Source organism: Cavia porcellus, unplaced genomic scaffold (assembly GCF_034190915.1).
Source record: "Cavia porcellus strain 051 isolate PalLab524CR breed Dunkin Hartley unplaced genomic scaffold, mCavPor4.1 scaffold_6, whole genome shotgun sequence".
Lineage (NCBI taxonomy): Eukaryota > Metazoa > Chordata > Mammalia > Rodentia > Caviidae > Cavia > Cavia porcellus.
Window position 1 is genome coordinate 56,410,056 of NW_026947489.1, and position 17,445 is coordinate 56,427,500.

The following is a 17,445-nucleotide window of genomic DNA, read 5'->3' on the forward strand; positions in this document are numbered from 1 at the left end:
GAAAGCAGCTCCTCACCTCACTCTGCCTGGCCCTAGCTCCCTAACTTATTTCCTGCTGCAAGCGCAGGTGGCCTGCAGGTACCAGCTCTGCCCTGCTGAGCCCAGCAGGCAATGAAGGAGCCCTGTCCCTATCTTGGTGGCCTCCAGAATGCTGTAGCCACATGGACCTGAGCAACTGTTTGGTCCCTCATTCTTGACTTAGATGATGATGACACTGATCCCAGAGAGGGGAAGGGACAGCAAAATCGCACAGATATGGGCAGAGCTGGACTTAAACTTGGCCATCCCAACTCCTCCACTTCCTGGCTGAACTCTTCCTGCTTCTGCCAAGCCCTGTTGCCTCTGGTGACACCTGCTTGTGCCATGTGATCCCTCAGGCCCAGCTCCCTGTCCACATGCATCCATGATGCCTTGATGTCCATCAAAGGGCCACCAACCCACTTATAGCCACAACTGCCCTCATGGGGCCCAGAGCCCTTCCTCCCCCTGCTGAGTCTCCGAGACTGCACACAGGCACGAAGTTATAATTTTACTGTCCCCTCCCAGGAGTGCCCCTGTGTGCTGACAGCCACGCTGCTGCACGAGCTGGGAGCCACCAGCACTGAGTCTGGGATGTCCCCACCCTTTCTGGGAGAGGAGGGTCAGTACTTTGGGCCTGGAGTTGAGTTGGACCCAGGCCAGACATTTCAAATCGGCTGCAGCAACTGGTGAGGGGCTGTGCAGGGTGGGGTCTGTGCTGGGATGAGAGTGAGACTGGGCCTGTCCTTTCCCTCTTTCTGGGGCCCTCAGACCTGTGCTCAGGCCCTCCTCAGCCCTCCCTGGCTGAACCCTCATGTCTGTACTCTTTCCTCAGCTCCTGTGTGCATGGAAAGCTGTCCTGCTCCCCAAACAACTGCTCCCAGGTTGAGGGTGGCTTCAGCGCCTGGGACTCATGGGGCCCATGGGGCCCATGCTCCCACTCCTGTGGTCAGCTGGGGACCCGCACCCGCATCCGTCAGTGCATGCACCCCACGCCTGCTCCTGGATGGCAGGACTGCCTGGGGCCCAGACAGGACCTGGAGGACTGCTACAACCCAGACTGCCCTGGTAAGGGACGCAGGACAGTAGTGACAGGGTCTGATTCATCTGGTTCTGCCTGCCCCAGCCCCTCCATTGCTGTGGCCACTCTGGGTCTTCCTCCCTGCCACCCCCTAGCTCTTGACTTCTATTCAAGTATGTTTAGCCAGCCCTTCTGGAGAGCCAGCCAGGTGCACCACACTATGAGGCTGTGGTGGAAGGCGAAGATCCTACCTTTTTTTTGTCTTTTTTTTATCAGTACTGGGGATCGAACTCATGACTGCCTGCTTGCAAAGCAGGCGCTTATGCCGCTGAGCTAAATACCCAGCCCCGATCCTACTCTTGCGACTCAGATAACCCATTTTAGCATGGGGTGGGCCCTGGAGAAAGGTACATGTGCTGTAGAAATTAGGGTGGGAGAAAATTCTAGAAGGACAAGCTAGAGAGGCTTCCTGGAAGAGGTGGAATCTGATAGGTTTGGAGGGAAGAGTATTAGAAGGGAAGGAAGGCCAGGGAGCAGAAAAGGCTTGAGCAGAGGCCTTGACCCAGCTGGAGAGTGCTGAGCTGGTCCTGTAGTCTCCATAGGAGACCTTGGAGCTGAGAGAAGGCTGGGCTGGAGAGCAGCAGCTGGCTGTTGTTTGGACTGCCAGACTTAGGCATGGTCCAGGTGCCTGCAGGTTGGACAGCATTTTTTTTTTTTTTTGGTCTTTTTCCTTTTTATCGGTACCGGGGATTGAACTCACGACTGCCTGCTTGCAAGGCAGGCGCTTATGCCGCTGAGCTAAATCCCCAGCCCCTCCCCTTTTTTTTTGGAGAGCATTCTTGAGTTGTGTCTTTTTTGGCACAGGAGCTGAAGGGTCCATAATGGAGCCAGTGACAGCCCTTCCAGGTAGCCTCAGACCCCCCCCACCTCTCCCACATGGCCTCCCTTTGGGAAGGGAAAGCCTCCTCCAACCCCAACCCAGCTTCACCTCTGCCCCTCCTCCCTCCCTCTCCAGGTGGCTGGGGTCTGTGGTCTCCATGGTCCCCCTGCTCCCGCAGCTGCACTGACCCTGCTCACCCTGCATGGCGCAGCCGCCTGCGCCCTTGCCTGGCTAACTGTACTGTTGGGGAGCCAGCACAGGAGCGTCCCTGCAACCTGCCATCCTGCACAGGTACCATCCCATCTCAGCCCACTTGATTTCTACAGATGACTTCAGGTCTCAAATCAGTGTCCAATTCCAGGCCATGGGGAGCACCTCCAAGGCCCAGCAAATCACTTGGTCCTCATGCATAGACACGGTGTGAACTCGATATACAGAAAATATTTTATTAACAAATCACAGTAAAAGACTCTCGCCATTCATGCCCGTCAAAATCCTCCCCCTTGCTTTGAGTGTTCTTATCCCATCATTCCTGCCACTTTCTGAAGCAGTTCTGGAAGTTCTTTTGTGAGTGTCTTTATGAGGTGTGATCAACAATACAGAGAATGTTGTTATCGAGTGCCATCCAACGCAAAGGCAAGCTCAAAAAACATCACGGTGTATCTCATCCACTAATTCAACAGATCTTGTGCTGTGCAACTTGAGGCTCTTCCCCAGAGTTCAAATGGCCACAAAAGAGAAAAGTTTTGAACTGATTCAGGGCTTTGAAGCAGGAACCAAATCCTAACTAAAGACACTTATGAAAGAGGACTTCCAGACCTGCTTCAGAAAGCGGCCAGATAAATGCATTTAAAGTGAGAGGAAATATTCTGAGGGGGCTTAATGGCATTGTGTCTTTTACTGTAATTTTCTTAAAAATTAAATATTCACTGCATTTTGGGATCATGCTGTGTCTATGCCTAACGTCCCCCCCCCCCCGCCCCCAGCAACCCTGTGAGTCAGGGATTGCTATCTGCCATGGGGAAAAGGGATACTGAGACCAGAGGCCAAAGACATGCAGCTGTCAGTATCAGATCGGGACCAGGAGCCAGGATCTGCAAGTGGGCCCAGCTGGAGCAGGAAGGCAGGGCTGGGGGAGGAGAGGATGGGGCAATTGTGCCAGCGCCAGTTCCACTTTGTCCTGCAGAGCTGTCCCTGTGCTCTGGCCCTGGCTGTGGGCCAGAGAACTGTTCCTGGACCCCCTGGGGCCCGTGGGAGCCGTGTTCCCGCAGCTGTGGGGTGGGCCAGCAGCGTCGCCTGCGGGCGTACCATCCCCCCAGGCCTGGTGGACACTGGTGCCCAGACATCCTTACAGCCTACCAGGAGCGCCGCTTCTGCAACCTGCGTGCTTGCCCAGGTGAGGCACACAGGGAGCATTGGATTCCACCTCAGCCCTTCCTCCAGGCTGCTCCTGGGAGGCCTAGCAACCCACTCCTTCCCAGGCACCTTGCCTGCCCAAGGATGCCACATCCATCTCTCCAGCCAGGCCCAGGCTGAGACTCACAAGTTGTGTGAGATCCTCTTCCTGAGCCGATCCCATGGAGCTGTTCTTTCCAACACAGTGCCAGGGGGCTGGTCACGCTGGAGCCCCTGGTCCTGGTGTGACCGAAGCTGTGGAGGGGGACGATCTCTGAGGACCCGGAGCTGCCTGAGCCCCCCACCCAAAAATGGGGGTGCCTCCTGTGCCGGAGAGCGGCATCACACACGGGTCTGCAATGCCCTGCCCTGTGGTAAGACATGGGCAACACCTGGGGTGTGGAGGGAGAAGGGCTGCTACTTTCCTGACTGGTTGAGAAAATGGAGGGCCTTGGATGTAGGCATCAGAATCTGATGCCAGACCTCCTCCTCCACTTAGAGGAGGACTGCCCAGCAGGCATGGAGCTGGTGAACTGTGCCAACTACTGCCCGCGCCGCTGCTCAGACTTGCAGGATGGAGTAGTGTGTGAGGATCATCAGGTCTGCCAGCGAGGCTGTCGGTGTCCTGAGGGTGTGTGCCAGAGGCCTTTCCAGGTCATGGGGAGTTCGGTGGGATGGCAGGTGGTCCCAGTGCCACCAGCATCAGTCTTCAAGAGCCACATTGCTGCAGGGTCCCTGGAGCAGGATGGCAGCTGTGTGCCACTTAGGCACTGCGAATGCACAGATGCCGATGGCCGCAGCTGGGCCCCAGGAAGCCTGCACCAAGATGCCTGTAATAACTGCTCCTGCCAGGCTGGGCGCCTCTCCTGCACGGCCTTGCCCTGCCCACCACCTGCCCACTGTGCCTGGAGCCGCTGGTCAGCCTGGAGTCACTGCAGCCATTCATGTGGACTGGGAGGACAGCAAAGCCGCTTCCGGTATGAGGCTGGGTGAGGCAAGATATCCTCTCTCCACTGGGGGCCCCTCTGCCTGGTATATGTCCCTGATACAGCGGTCCTGGCTTGGCTCTACCAGTGACACTGCTGGACAGTGTCCCAGCCCAGCTTTGTCACAGGCTTTGCCTTAGCCACCCTTGTGGCCCAGGCACACCTTGAGTTTCTCCCTGGGGTATAAGGCCTAATCGGGTCCTGGGCTGCTTCTCACCTCCCTGGCTCCATTACCAGGTCCTCTACATCGGGCTCATGGGCCCCAGAGTGCCGAGAGGAGCAGTCCCAGAGCCAGCCATGCCCACAACCACCATGCCCACCCTTGTGCCTGCAGGGTGCCCTCCCCCGAAGCCTAGGGGACAGCTGGCTTCAGGGAGAGTGTCATCAGTGGTATGTACAAGGCAGGGAAGGGGTGACTAGACTGTCCGGCTAGAAAGCGGGTCCCTGAATCCAGGTTCCTCCCTCAGCTCCTGCACTCCGGAAGGCGTGATCTGTGACACCACCAAGTGTGCAGGTCTGGTTCCCTCCTGACCCTGACGTCTGTCCACCCTGCTAGCCCCTACATTACAGGCCATCTACCCTGTGTCTTGTATTGCCCCTTTCACCAACCTGCTGCCATCCTCGTGCAAGGAGGTCCTGACCCAACCCTCTGTGTCTTCCTTCTGCCCACCCATCCCATTCCAACTTCACCTGTGTCATCCAGCAGCGCCCAGTGGCTGGACACTGTGGTCTCCTTGGTCGGACTGCCCTGTCTCCTGTGGAGGTGGACACCAGGTCCGCACTCGGACTTGCATGGTGTCAGTCCCTCAGCGCAGTGAGCCACCCTGCTTGGGCTCTGACACTGAGACCCAGTACTGTGGGCAGCAGCCGTGTCTTCCGTTGCTGGACGTCTGCTCCTGGGGCCCATGGGGGCCCTGTTCTCATACTTGTGGCCCAGGCCTGACCTCCCGCTCTGGCTCCTGCTCCTGCCTGCTGGCCAAGGCTGACTCCATGTGCAACGGCACAGTCACACACCTGGAGACCCAGGCCTGCTACCCGGGGCCCTGCCTGGGTAAGCCTGCCTGGGAGGCAAAGTCTCCTCCCCTACTTCCCTATATTGGGCCACAGATTAATGTTTGCCCCAGGCTTCTTCTGTCCCTGACACTCTGCTTTGTCCCGCTCCTCCTGTCACCTCTTTCTTTCAGAGGCCTGACCTTCTTGCTAGGTCAGGGGTGTCTACCTAACACAGCCTTTCTGAACCCTAGGTTTCCTTTCTCCTTTCTCCTGTGCAAGGTCTTGGCTAGGGCAGGGATGAGAGGGGAGGGTGCAGGGCAAAGGCTGGGGGGATCCTAAGAAGCCCCACTGATGTCCCCACCTTGTCCCCAGAGGAGTGTGTGTGGAGTAGCTGGAGCAGCTGGACACGCTGCTCCTGCCAGGTGCCTGTGCAGCAGCGCTACCGCCACCAGGGACCAGCATCTGGACGGGCCACTGAGGGACCCCTCTGCACACGACTGGATGGCCACTTTCGGCCATGCTCCATTGGCAACTGCTCAGGTGAGGCCCAGGAGCCAGGAGCCAGGCAGCTGTCAGGGCAGCAGCAGTACCTTCATGCACACCCCAAACCCTAGGACCTCAGGGTGGTGGCCTGTGCCTGCCCTGGTTCCTGCCTCTGTGCCCAGTTACTGTCCCCCAGCATCTCTCCTCTCGGCTGCTCACCACAACTTACCCAAGTGGAAGCAGCCAGCTCCACAGTGGCTCTGTCCCTTGGATGGGCTGAGCAAAACACACAGGGTATATTAAATTATAAAATATATTACAGTAAAAGATATATTGCCCTTCATTCCCCTCAAAATCCTCCTCCTTACCTCAAACATGCTTATCCCATCCTCTTGCCATTTTCTGAAGCACTTTTGGAGGAGTGCCTTCCTGTCTTTATGTGTGATCATAAATGCAGTGAATGTTGCCCTGAGCGCCATCCAACAGAAAGGCAGGCTTGTGAAAACGTGGCAGCATGTCCTCATCCAGGTCTTTGCCAGATCTGGCATCGTGCACTTCTGGCTCTTCCCTAAAAATCAAAATGATGCCCACAAAAGGGAAATGTTTTGAATCAGTGCAGGCCATCAGAGGTGCAAGGAAAGCCATTCACCAAAGAGGACTTACAGAAGGGCTTCGGAAAGTGGCAAAAACAGTGGGCCAAGTGTATTCAAATTGGGGGCAGGGGACCTTGGGGGGACCAATGGCAATGTGTCTTCTATTGTGCATTTAAATTTAAGCTTTCATTTTATATTTTGATCACACCTCATCACTAGCCCTGGACCTGGCCATCAGTGGCCCTTTGGGGAAGGCTTTTCCAGTACCCCTATCTGCCAGTCCCTGCGATGCCTGCCAGGATGCTAATTCCCAAAGTGCCCCCTTCTACACAGTTTTCAGGCGCTCTGAGGCCCAAACTGTTCTAACACTTCCTGGGGGCACACTAAGGAGGGTGCCCCGGGGATGTCATGTGAGGGGCATTCCCTAGGGGCAGACTTGTGCTGTCTCTGGCCAGGGGTATTGGGGCCATCCCCCCACCAACCTGTCTTCCTTTCCCCAGAGGACAGCTGCATGCCTCCCTTTGAGTTCCAGGCCTGCGGCTCTGCCTGTGCTGGGCTCTGTGCCACACACCAGAGCCTTCAGCTCTGCCAGGACCTGCCACCCTGCCAGCCTGGCTGCTACTGTCCCAAGGTGAGAGCTGGAGTGGGGGAACTCTCAGGGAAAAGTGCTCTCCCAGATGGTGCTGGCCTGGCCGGCTATTCAGCATCACACATGTGCACTGCTGCACGGTGTAAGATGTTGGGGTGGCAGTGATCTCCAAACAATCCTGACCCATCCTTCCTTCTGCCCAGGGGCTGCTGGAGCAGGCAGGTAGCTGTGTTCCCCCAGAGCAGTGTAACTGCCGGCTCACCTCAGGAGAGGGAGGTGAGGTGACCTTGAGCCCTGGGGAACATCTGCAGCTGGGTTGTAAGGAATGGTGAGTGGTGGGGAAAGGGAGGGAGGTGAAGGCCAGGGAGCAAGTCAGCCCTTACAGGGTGGGGGGAAGCCTGACCCAGGCAGAGAAGGCCAAACTAAGCCCCTGGGACCCAGCCCCACCAGTAGGCAGTGACCCTGCAGCTCCCTCACCTTGCCCCAGTATACCCAGAGCTTAGGCTATGCTATCCAAGCCCCTTCGCTGGCTCTGGGCTGAGTCTTGTCTCTCCCAAAGCCCACCCTGATGCCCTCCCTACCCACAGTGAGTGCCAACATGGAGAGCTGCAATGCACAAGCCAGGGATGTAAAGGTAACTGTGGCTTTGGATGACTTCTGTCCCCACTACTCAGAGCTGTGGGTTTCCAGGGCAAGCGACTTTCAGTGATGAAACCCGGATAACCCCAGATAAGGCAGACCTTATGCTGCCCCCGTACTTCTCTCAGCCTTTCCTACTTCTTGCCCTTCCTGGTCACAACCCCCAGTCCCTCCTGCCTGACCCTGGAAAGGACACCAACACCCTGCCGTTTAGGTCTTCTGCCGCTGAGCGACTGGTCGGAGTGGTCACCCTGTGGACCCTGCCTGCCCCGAAGTACCCTGGCCTCTGCCTCCAGGGCCGCTCTGGAGGAGCGCTGGCGTCTGAACACAGCAGGCTTCTCTCCAACCTCGGCCCCATTGCTGGCTTCAGAGCAGTATCGCCACCGCCTCTGTCTGGACCCTGAGACAGGGTGGCCCTGGGCTGGAGACCCTCACCTGTGCACTGCACCCCTTAGCCAGCAACGCCTCTGCCCTGACCCTGAAGCCTGCCTTGGTAATGAGGAGGGGCACAGATGGACCAGCAGTAGAGGGGAGGGAGTGGCCAGGTGGGCCCTGGCACTGACTTCTGGTTTGTCTTACCCAGACCCATGTCAGTGGAGTTCCTGGGGCCCCTGGAGCCCCTGCCTGGTGCCCTGCAGTGGGGGATTCCGGCTGCGCTGGAGAAAGGCAGGGAGCCCTCTTTCAAGAGCCTGCCGGGGTCCATGGGCTCAGACTGAGAGCTGCAATATGGAGTCCTGCCCAGGTAAACACATCCCAGCATCCATGAGGTCTAGAACTGGAACACTGAAAATGGCACCCGAAGGGAGTTGCAGTGGCAGGTAAGGCACCTGGGACCCACAGTGTCCCCAACAGACTCCTCCCTTCTGGATTGCAGCACAGAGCTGTGAGACCCGGGGCACCGTGCTCACCCCTGACTGTGCCAACCAGTGCCCTCGTACCTGTGCCGACCTCTGGGACCACGTACAGTGTCTGCAGGGACCCTGCCATCCAGGTAGCTGTGCCCGGGGATTCTGGGAACACTTGGGCCCGCTTCCCTGCCTTCTGTGAGGCAGTGTGAGGACCTGCCATGTCAGGGCAGGTGCTCATAGGTGCCATAAGAACTACTGGGGGATGCTCACACAAGTGGCACCTCATGCACAGGCACGGGGAGAGACTGTGACCAGGCTTTATACCTGCTCTGGCTGACAGAGGACCCACCCTGGCTGTCTTGCCTGAGTGCCAAAACTTGTTTGTCCTTCTCTCTCCCGCCCCTAGGCTGCCGCTGTCCCCCAGGCCAGCTGATACAGGATGGGCACTGTGTGCCCATCTCCTCCTGCCGCTGTGGCCTCCCCAGTGCCAATGCCTCCTGGGAGCTAACCCCAGCTCAGGTGGTGCAGCTGGACTGCCACAACTGGTATGCGGCCTGGGCCATGGGCAGTGTCAGGGTGATGGGCGTCCTGACCCGGTGCCTGAGGCCAGCTGCATGCCTTCATCCACAGCACCTGTGTAAATGGGTCCCTGGAGTGCCCACGTCTTGAGTGCCCTCTCCTGGGCCCTTGGTCAGCCTGGAGCAGGTGCTCAGCTGTCTGTGGTGGGGGCATCTCAGAACGCCATCGGAACTGCAAGGAGCATCCCGGGGCAGCACCATGCCAGGCACAGGACACAGAGCAACAGCAAGAGTGTAACCTGCAGCCCTGCACAGGTGTGTGTCCAGGGCCCAGGCAGGGGGTCTCTCTACCCTTGTCTCCATTGTCGCTGCACCCAGGTTGTGCCCCAGTGCCAGAACAGGGCTCAAGAAGAAGGGGCAGTCTGAGACAGCACTTCCCTGGCAGCTCCCACCTCACCATCTCTGCTTCCCAGAGTGTCTTCCTGGGCAGGTGCTCAGCACCTGTGCCACCTCCTGCCCAAGGCTCTGCTCGCACCTGCAGCCTGGTGCCGTCTGTGTGCAGCAACCCTGCCAGCCTGGATGTGACTGCCCTGAGGGGCAGGTGGGTACTGCTGTTGGGTCCCAACTCCTACATGGGGGAAGCAGGCAGGTGGTGAGGTGGCAAGAGATGAAGACCCAAGTAGAACTGAGTCTGTCTGCCTCAGCTGCTGCACAGTGGCACATGTGTGCCCCCTGCTGCCTGCCCCTGTACCCAGCGCTCCCTGCCCTGGGGCCTCAGCCTGACTGATGAAGAGCTGGTTCGGGAGCTGCCCCCAGGGACTGTGCTCCACCAGAATTGCACCCGCTGGTGAGTGCCCAGGTGATGAGAAGGGTTGCTGAGAAACAGGAGGGCCCAGGAAGCCTCTGAGTGGCTCTTCTGTCTCCCTAGTGTCTGCCAAGGTGGCACCTTCAATTGTTCCCTTGCTGACTGCCCGGGTGAGATGTGGCTGTCTGTGCCCCAACAAATCCAAGGTCAGGCTGGCCTGGGTGGGGGAGAAGGGTTCTGCCTACTACCGAGGTCAAGCTACTTCTTTCAGGAAGCTTCCCTCTGCCCGCTAGGGCCCCTCGCTGCCTGGAGATACAGTGCTCTCTGCCCAGTACTCCTTGAGCTCTTGGTTCATGCACTTAGCAAAGAATGTAGGAGGCCAGATGGTGGAAGACTCTCCTGCCAAGGAGGAAATAGGCCCAGAGGCATTAGCAGAAATGGGAAGCCAGCCTGGCATAGCCCAGGGCTGGGACATTTGCCCTGTGCTCGGCCCTGCGCTCTGTGGATTCATAGCCAGCCCCTCAGCACTCCCAGCCTGGTGGGCAAGGGTGGAGACCAGAGATCACCTCTCGGTCTGACAAACAGACCACACCCATGGGATGTGACATTGGTCTTGAGAAGGCAGAGTTTAGGGGCACAGCATTGGTCAGGGGTGAGACATGGCCTGGCATAGCTATTTGAGAAGGTGGGGGACAGGCATGCAGCGGGTGGGAAGGGAAAGAGGGAGTGAGGGATGCCCAATGGGGTGAGGGACAGAGGCAAGATCCAGGGCTAGCCAAGAGTAGAGCAGACTGTCTTCCCTGCAGAGTGTCCCCCTGGGGAAAGGTGGCAGCAGGTGGCCCCAGGGGAGCAGGGGCCCTGTGAGTGGACGTGCCAGGAGACAAATGCCATAGCAGCTCAGAGCAACTGCAGTGTAGCGCAGGCCCCCGGCTGCGTGTGCCAGGAAGGATACTTCCGCAGCCAAGCAGGTCCCTGCGTCCCCGCAGACGGCTGCGAGTGCTGGCACCTTGGGCATCTCCACTTGGTGAGATTACCATGTCCTCCTGTTGTCACCCACTCCTTCATGATCCCAGACCTCCCTACCTCCTGAATTGTTTTATGACACTCTTGCCCTCCCAACACACTCCTGCTTTCCTGCAGTGGATGGGACTGGGCCACCCCATGGACCATGCCCAGCCTTGGGTTGGATACCTACCCTTACCCAAACTTTCCTTGGCCCTCCTAAGACTCCTGTTGCCTATGCTAGTCCTAATCCATCACTCCAGCCAGGTATTCCTGGGCTGGGGTGGGGGCGTTATCATGGAATATGATGAGAAACCAAGAGAAGACTCTCCTGCCCCACCCCCAGCCCGGGTCTGAATGGCAGGAGGGCTGTGACAGATGTCGCTGCCTGGGAGGCACAAGTGTTTGTACCCAACTCTGCCCTCGCCTCACCTGCGCTCAGGTAACCCCTGTCACCTGCTTGGGTGTCTCTCTGCCTCTTTGCTGGGGTCTTCCTCAGAGGCTGGTCTTAGGATGTCCGTAGTCAGTGTGAGGTTGGAGGTGACCGGGCCATCCTCACTGGATCTGGGACTGCCCCTTCCACAGGGTGAGGCGCTGGTGCAGGAGCCAGCGAGCTGCTGTCCCATTTGCCGGCAGGAGACTCCCGGTATGGAGGTCATCTGGGTGCCTTGGTCTGTACACTTCTCCCCAGCCACCATTTAAGCCTGGCATATGCCCCCCCTCCCCACACCTACCCACCTGAGGATGGGCATGGAGACCCCAGGGCTGTATCGTACTAGCTGGCACTCTAGACCACATGCTCCAGCATCCTGGGCTCTGTCCCTACATGTCCCCCCATCCCTGGTTTGTGTTCAGTTACAGCCTCCCCCTTTCCCTGCCCTAGCTCCTGCCATAGAACCTACCTCTACCCCCACAGAGAAACAGCCAGCCTCCTGCCGGCACCTCACCGAGCTTCGAAACCTCACCAAGGGGCCCTGCCACCTGGACCAGGTGCAAGTGAGCTACTGCAGTGGGCACTGCCAGTCCAGCACCAACGTCATGACTGAGGTGACTCTGGGGCTTCTTACAGTCCCACAAGGGCCAGCCTGGGACCTGGACAAAACCCAGGGGACAGGTGGGACACAGTCCACTCCCACAGGGCTAGCAGTCGGGCCTGGGCTATGCATGGTTAGAGCCTTGTACCTGCGGTGGCCTTGACCATTCCTAGAGCATGCTGCCAGGCCACTGTGTACCTCACAGAGAAGGGCACAGAGGAGGAGGCCAACTGTGAAGGCAGAGCCTCCATGCCAAGGGCAGGAGGGCACCAGGATGGCTCCTAGCAAGCTGTACCCTCGAACCAGAGGTCCAGAGGCCAAGGGTCTCCATGCTTGCTCTCCTAGATTCCGAGCCCCACTCCTCTTTTAGGATCTTCATAGGGTCTCAGTGGCCCCCGAATCTTTTAGCCCTGACCCTGAAGAGCTGTGATTTGTGTTCCCAGTATCTTCTTGTATAGAGCTCCCGCCCCAGCCCCTGAGCTCCTCTCTCAGAGGACCATTCCTTCCACCTCAGCCCACCTGAGTTTTCCAGGCCTGGAAAGAGAAAGGTGTTTTCTCCATGGGGTTCAGAGATGCCACTTCCAACCCTCAACACACTGCTGCTCCCATGGGGATTCCTTCCCAAGTCACCCTGGCCATGTTTAAAACAGAGAAAGGAAAGTAGGTTGAAGATATAAGCAAATAACTTTTGTATACAGTTTGTAAATGGCATCGTGTGACTATATTACCTGTTTCAAGAGGGAATTAGAAATATGACCACAGATGAAATTAAACCCAGTGCTCTGTGGGACCTGCAAGAGAAACTCAATCACAGGCCCCAGGGGCTTGCCCCAGAAGGAGAGCACACTGTACTTAGGACCAGAACGGTGCAGCAGGGTTTAATTATCCGCAGTTGCAAAAAAAAAAAAAAAAAAAAAATAATAATAATAATAATAATAATAATAATAATACGCAGTTTCGTGTATTATGAATATCCCTTTATCTAGTTAGTAAGACCCCAAGGAGGAAGCGGTGTCCCCATGCCCTGCATTTCATTTAACTTGCAGGTTGCTGGGCATTCATTCAGATGGGTAGATGGGTGGTGGCTACAGTAAAGAAGGTGGGTTTTCAGGGAAGGGGACTCAGTGGTGACATCTCCTTTCCTGGCCCAGCTAGGCTGCTTAGCCAGGAGCATTGGGATCTAGTCCTGTGCGCTCAAAAGAAGGGGCAAAACTTCGCGTGGCCCCTCCCCAGTTCACCCCCACCCCCACCCAGGAACCGTACCTGCAGAGCCAGTGCGACTGCTGCAGCTACCGCCTAGACCCGGATAGCCCCGTGAGGATCCTGCACCTGCGCTGCCCCGATGGCCGCACGGAGCCCGCAGTGCTGCCGGTGATCCACAGCTGCCAGTGCAGCGCTTGCCAGGGTGGGTCAGGGTGGGTCTGGGGGATCCCGGGGGCGGGCTACATGGAGGGCAAGGCTTGAGTAGGCACGGGAAGGCGGGGCTTTCTGGAAGGCGGGACCCGGGTGGGCGAAGCCTGGGATTGGGTCTGGGGAGTGGGGCTTGGGAGGGCCCAGGGTGGGGGCGGGGCCAGGGCGGGGGCTGGGCGGGACTCTGGGGCCAGGACTGGCTCTGAAGGGTGAGACAACACATAAAGCTCCCTGCCCACGTTCTTCCTTGAATTCTTTCTATCCGATCTGTTCTCCTCAACGTTATTTCTTCTCCAATTATAAATAATCTTGGGTGTTTGGAATATATCTGGTTCAAATGCCAACTCAAAAAAAAAAAAAAAGAAAAAAATCCAACTCACCCGTTTCCTTGTTGAGCCCCACCCTCGCTCCGGGGACCTAATGGCTGGCATCTCTGCTCAAGCTTGGGACAAGGACGTGAGGAAGGCACAGTGTGAAGTACCTGGTGTAGAACCGATGAGGTCACCTCGCTTAGCAGATGGGGGAGAGACCAAAGGAAGGTGCAGATGCCATAGATGGGGCAAGGCAGGACAGTTCACGCTGGCGCTGGGCGCCTGGGGCAGCTCTGCCTCACCTCCTCTGCCGCCCAGACTGCAGACCTTCTGTCGCCGCCCGGCCGGACCACTCTTGCTAGCTCTTCTTCCCCTCACTTGTTCCCCAGGAGCTGATTTCTCAAAGCACTGACAGGCTCCGCGGGATGTGTCCACTGCTGTCCTGTGAGCATAGGGCTCTTCACTCCCATCAGGTCCTTTAGTACCCACTCACTCACCTGTCCCCAACTTGAAATCTATGCCTGGTATTAGCATGTCCCAAATAAAGTGATTGTAGCCACTTCGTGTGTAATCTCTGTCCTGCGGCCCAGCAGAGAAAGGGATAAAGGGTGGGCCAGGGCCCTGCCAGGACTATAAGGACTCTATCCCTGGGGACCTGTGGGGATCCACTATGGATTCACATGGCCCCCACGGCTGGAGGACCTGGGCTGGGCACTTCCCATAACTGAACTTTGGTTTCTTCTTCTGGATCCGGACATGGTTGAGTGTAAAATCTAAAGATTTCTTGTGCTGGACATCTCTAGTGTCCTGGGCATTTCATCACCCAGAGGGACGTGGTCTGCACTGTGATAGAGACATTCAGAGATGCTCAGGCTGAGGCCCGCTTCTCCTTTGTTCAAGAGTCTTACTGACATATACTTCACATATTCAGAAATAAACTGATTTTGTTTACACTTCACTGACCTTTATAGAAAGTAAACAGAATTGCACACACATCACCACAATTCAATTTTAGAACATTTCAATCATTTCACACCCATGTGTAGCCAACCTTTCCCATTTCCAGCCCCTAGCAACCACTAAGCAGCTTTCCATGTCGGCAGATTTGCCTTTTTTGGGCATTTCATGTAATTAAGATGATGATCTTGAGGTTCACTCATATACAGTACATGTTAGCTTGTTCCTTTCTGTTACTAAATACTAAAGTGTGGTGTATATGTACTGTACATTGTCTGCCCATTCTCAGACCAGTTCCTTTTTTTTTGTCTATTATGAATAAAGCTATTATAAATGTTTTTGTACAGATCTTTCTCTGGATGCATATTTTCATTTCTTTAGGGTACTTTATACCTCGGAACAGAATTGCTAGGCCCTATAGTAAGTTTATGCTTAACTTTTTAAGAAATTTCCAAAGCAGTTGTATCATTTTGCATTCTCACTAACTACAAAGGTTTCAATTTTTCCACATCCTCTCCGACACCTGTTTTTGTCTTTAAAAAAACAAACAAACCAGGGCTGGGGATTTAGCTCAGCGGCACAAGCTCCTGCCTGGCAAGTATGAGGTCATGAGTTCAATCTCCAGTACCAAAAACCAAACCAAAACAAAACAAAAAACATTCAGTGGGTGTAAAATGGTACCTTGTTGAGACTTTGATTTATATTTCCTTCTTATGACTATGTCTGTGATACATAAATGAATACATTCATCATAGGGAGTTGGTACGTGTGCATATCACATCTTAACCATTTTTAATTTCCCTACGCTCTTCCTCCCTCCCATTTTCATCTCTAGATCACCTTCCAGTATGCAAAAGGATTATCTCCATTTCTGCTTATGTTTTATTTTGCTCTTTATTTACACTTTGCTTCTCATATATGAGACACCATATGATATTTAACCTGCATCAGTTTTATTTCATTTTTATTTGTATTTCTTCAATATCAATGACTAATGATGTTGAGCTTTTATTTTTTCCTTCATTTTTATTTTCTTCTCTTTTCAAGTTTCTTTTGTTTTCTGTCCAGGGCTTTTCTGACACAAAGGAATCAGCTTGGCCTTTGCACAAGCATGACCAGAAGTATAAATGCAAGGATGGGATATAATTAACAGCAAACATCCTCAACCACTGGAGATGAGGGCTGAGATAAATGCCCCAGCCTCCCATGCCTCAGATAGATGGTCGTGGGCATCATTTTATACAATTCCCAGAAGGGCAAGCAGGCCCCCAATACTCAAAGCAAAGGTCTCTAAAATGTACTCTTAAATCAGTTTTTCTTCTTCTCTGCTTCTGTTGAGTCTGACCACACTGCCATACTGGATCCTTTCCAGGACCACATCCTTGTCTCAGCCTGTACTTCCTGGATAGGGAGGGCTGGAGGCAGGGCAGACACTCCTGCTCTGGTGCTCGCTAATGCTGTTACCCCAGTGCTCCCTCATATGCCTCAGACACCCCAATATTGACAGCCTCATCCAGCTAGAGCTATTGGCAAAGGAATAAAATCTAAGGGAGAAATGAAGAGACTGTAGTTAATAGGAGTTCGACATAGTACAGGAACTCTTAGGTGACTACTGCAACTTGAATTGTAAGGCCCTAAATTAGGGCCTTGTCATCCCAGACCAATGAGGTTCCTGAAAGGGGCTACCACTGAGCATATTTAGCTTCAAACCATTGTTTCCTGCAAACTCCTTTTGCTTCTCTGATTTAATTTTCCTAGTCTTTCAGCTCCCACCTGGTTACTTATACCCCTCTTGGGTGTGTTTGTCATGGTCCTCCAGCAATGAGTCCTATTTTCTAAATCAATTATCCTGTGCTTAGTTCTCTCTTGACTAGCAAGAGAGAACATCTGTGATTTCTTATTACCTTCAATTCTTCTCACAATATCTAGAAAATCCAAGTCTCTGGACAAAACTGATACCTCACTTTATCTCTCGTACTGCTACCAGATTATAACCTGGGCGATTTTCTCATTTTATGGAGGCTACTTTCTCACTGTGTCCTCACTTGGTGGAGAAAGAGAAAGCTCTGTCTTGTTTCATCTCTTAAAGGCGCTAATCTTATCCTTAGGACTTCCCTTCCTGATCTTATTTAAACCTATTAACTTTCCAAAGGTTCCACTTCTAAATGCCACCATGTTGAAAATTCAACATAAATCTGGAGGGGGTAACAATTCAGTCCACAGCACCTCCTTTACCTGACTAATTGCCACCTCTCAATTCAATTCAGACACCGTGTCCTCAAGAAATCTTTATGACTAACCACCCCCTATCCCCCTGCCACCTCACTCTAAGGTGATGGGGTTTTGCTAGTCTTGTACTTCTTTCACAGCACTTGCCTCTATTTGGTAATGTTCCTTTCTGCTTCTTTTCCCTAATAAACCATGAGTAAGGGCTCGAAGGTAAGGGCTGTCTCATTAAACTTCATACTCCCCAAACGGAGCAAAGTGACTGATGCAATGATGCTGCTTTTAAAAATGAACGTAAGAGCCCGGTGTGGTGGCACAGGCCTGTAATCCCAGCATTTGGGTGACTGAGGAAAGAGGACTGCCGCGAGTTCGAGGCCAGCCTGGGCTAGACAGTAAGCTCAAGGCCAGCCTGAATTGTATAGGGAGACCCTGTCTCAAAAAATCAAGAATAAAATAAAATAAAAACGAAGGATGCCAGGGATTTAGCTCAGCGGCATAAGCGCCTGCCTGGCAAGTGCTAGGTCGTGAGTTCAATCCCCAGTACAAAAAAAAATAAAAAAGTAAGAAAAGTGTATCCTTCCTTGATTAAATAAGACCTAGTACCTTCAAGGCTGACGTTGGCACAAGTCAGTCAAGGTCCTATGCCGGGGGGAGTCCTGAGGAGACCCGCAAACACGTTGCCTAGTAACATCTCCGAATGAAGTCAGGAAGAGCGGAAAGCGAATTTCCCAGCGTCC

At 54.7% G+C, this 17,445-nt stretch overlaps 1 protein-coding gene across 1 annotated transcript in view; it reads left to right on the forward strand.

Annotated features, from left to right (window-relative positions):
* Positions 1 to 13,283, forward strand: part of Sspo (SCO-spondin) — a 47,096-nt gene extending 33,813 nt beyond the window's left edge. The window contains exons 74-101 of the mRNA XM_063249737.1: positions 547 to 707; positions 854 to 1,086; positions 1,904 to 1,945; positions 2,055 to 2,210; positions 3,106 to 3,315; positions 3,521 to 3,688; positions 3,814 to 3,945; positions 4,045 to 4,291; positions 4,538 to 4,690; positions 4,768 to 4,814; positions 5,007 to 5,351; positions 5,666 to 5,833; positions 6,870 to 7,000; positions 7,162 to 7,286; positions 7,546 to 7,592; positions 7,812 to 8,090; positions 8,181 to 8,339; positions 8,472 to 8,588; positions 8,852 to 8,990; positions 9,076 to 9,278; positions 9,437 to 9,564; positions 9,668 to 9,810; positions 9,892 to 9,938; positions 10,575 to 10,792; positions 11,117 to 11,212; positions 11,356 to 11,416; positions 11,687 to 11,817; positions 13,059 to 13,283. Of these exons, the coding sequence (XP_063105807.1) occupies positions 547 to 707; positions 854 to 1,086; positions 1,904 to 1,945; positions 2,055 to 2,210; positions 3,106 to 3,315; positions 3,521 to 3,688; positions 3,814 to 3,945; positions 4,045 to 4,291; positions 4,538 to 4,690; positions 4,768 to 4,814; positions 5,007 to 5,351; positions 5,666 to 5,833; positions 6,870 to 7,000; positions 7,162 to 7,286; positions 7,546 to 7,592; positions 7,812 to 8,090; positions 8,181 to 8,339; positions 8,472 to 8,588; positions 8,852 to 8,990; positions 9,076 to 9,278; positions 9,437 to 9,564; positions 9,668 to 9,810; positions 9,892 to 9,938; positions 10,575 to 10,792; positions 11,117 to 11,212; positions 11,356 to 11,416; positions 11,687 to 11,817; positions 13,059 to 13,268 (4,296 nt within the window). The 3' untranslated portion in view covers positions 13,269 to 13,283. The remainder of the gene's footprint in view (positions 1 to 546; positions 708 to 853; positions 1,087 to 1,903; positions 1,946 to 2,054; positions 2,211 to 3,105; positions 3,316 to 3,520; positions 3,689 to 3,813; positions 3,946 to 4,044; positions 4,292 to 4,537; positions 4,691 to 4,767; positions 4,815 to 5,006; positions 5,352 to 5,665; positions 5,834 to 6,869; positions 7,001 to 7,161; positions 7,287 to 7,545; positions 7,593 to 7,811; positions 8,091 to 8,180; positions 8,340 to 8,471; positions 8,589 to 8,851; positions 8,991 to 9,075; positions 9,279 to 9,436; positions 9,565 to 9,667; positions 9,811 to 9,891; positions 9,939 to 10,574; positions 10,793 to 11,116; positions 11,213 to 11,355; positions 11,417 to 11,686; positions 11,818 to 13,058) is intronic.
* The last annotated feature ends 4,162 nt before the right edge of the window (positions 13,284 to 17,445 follow it).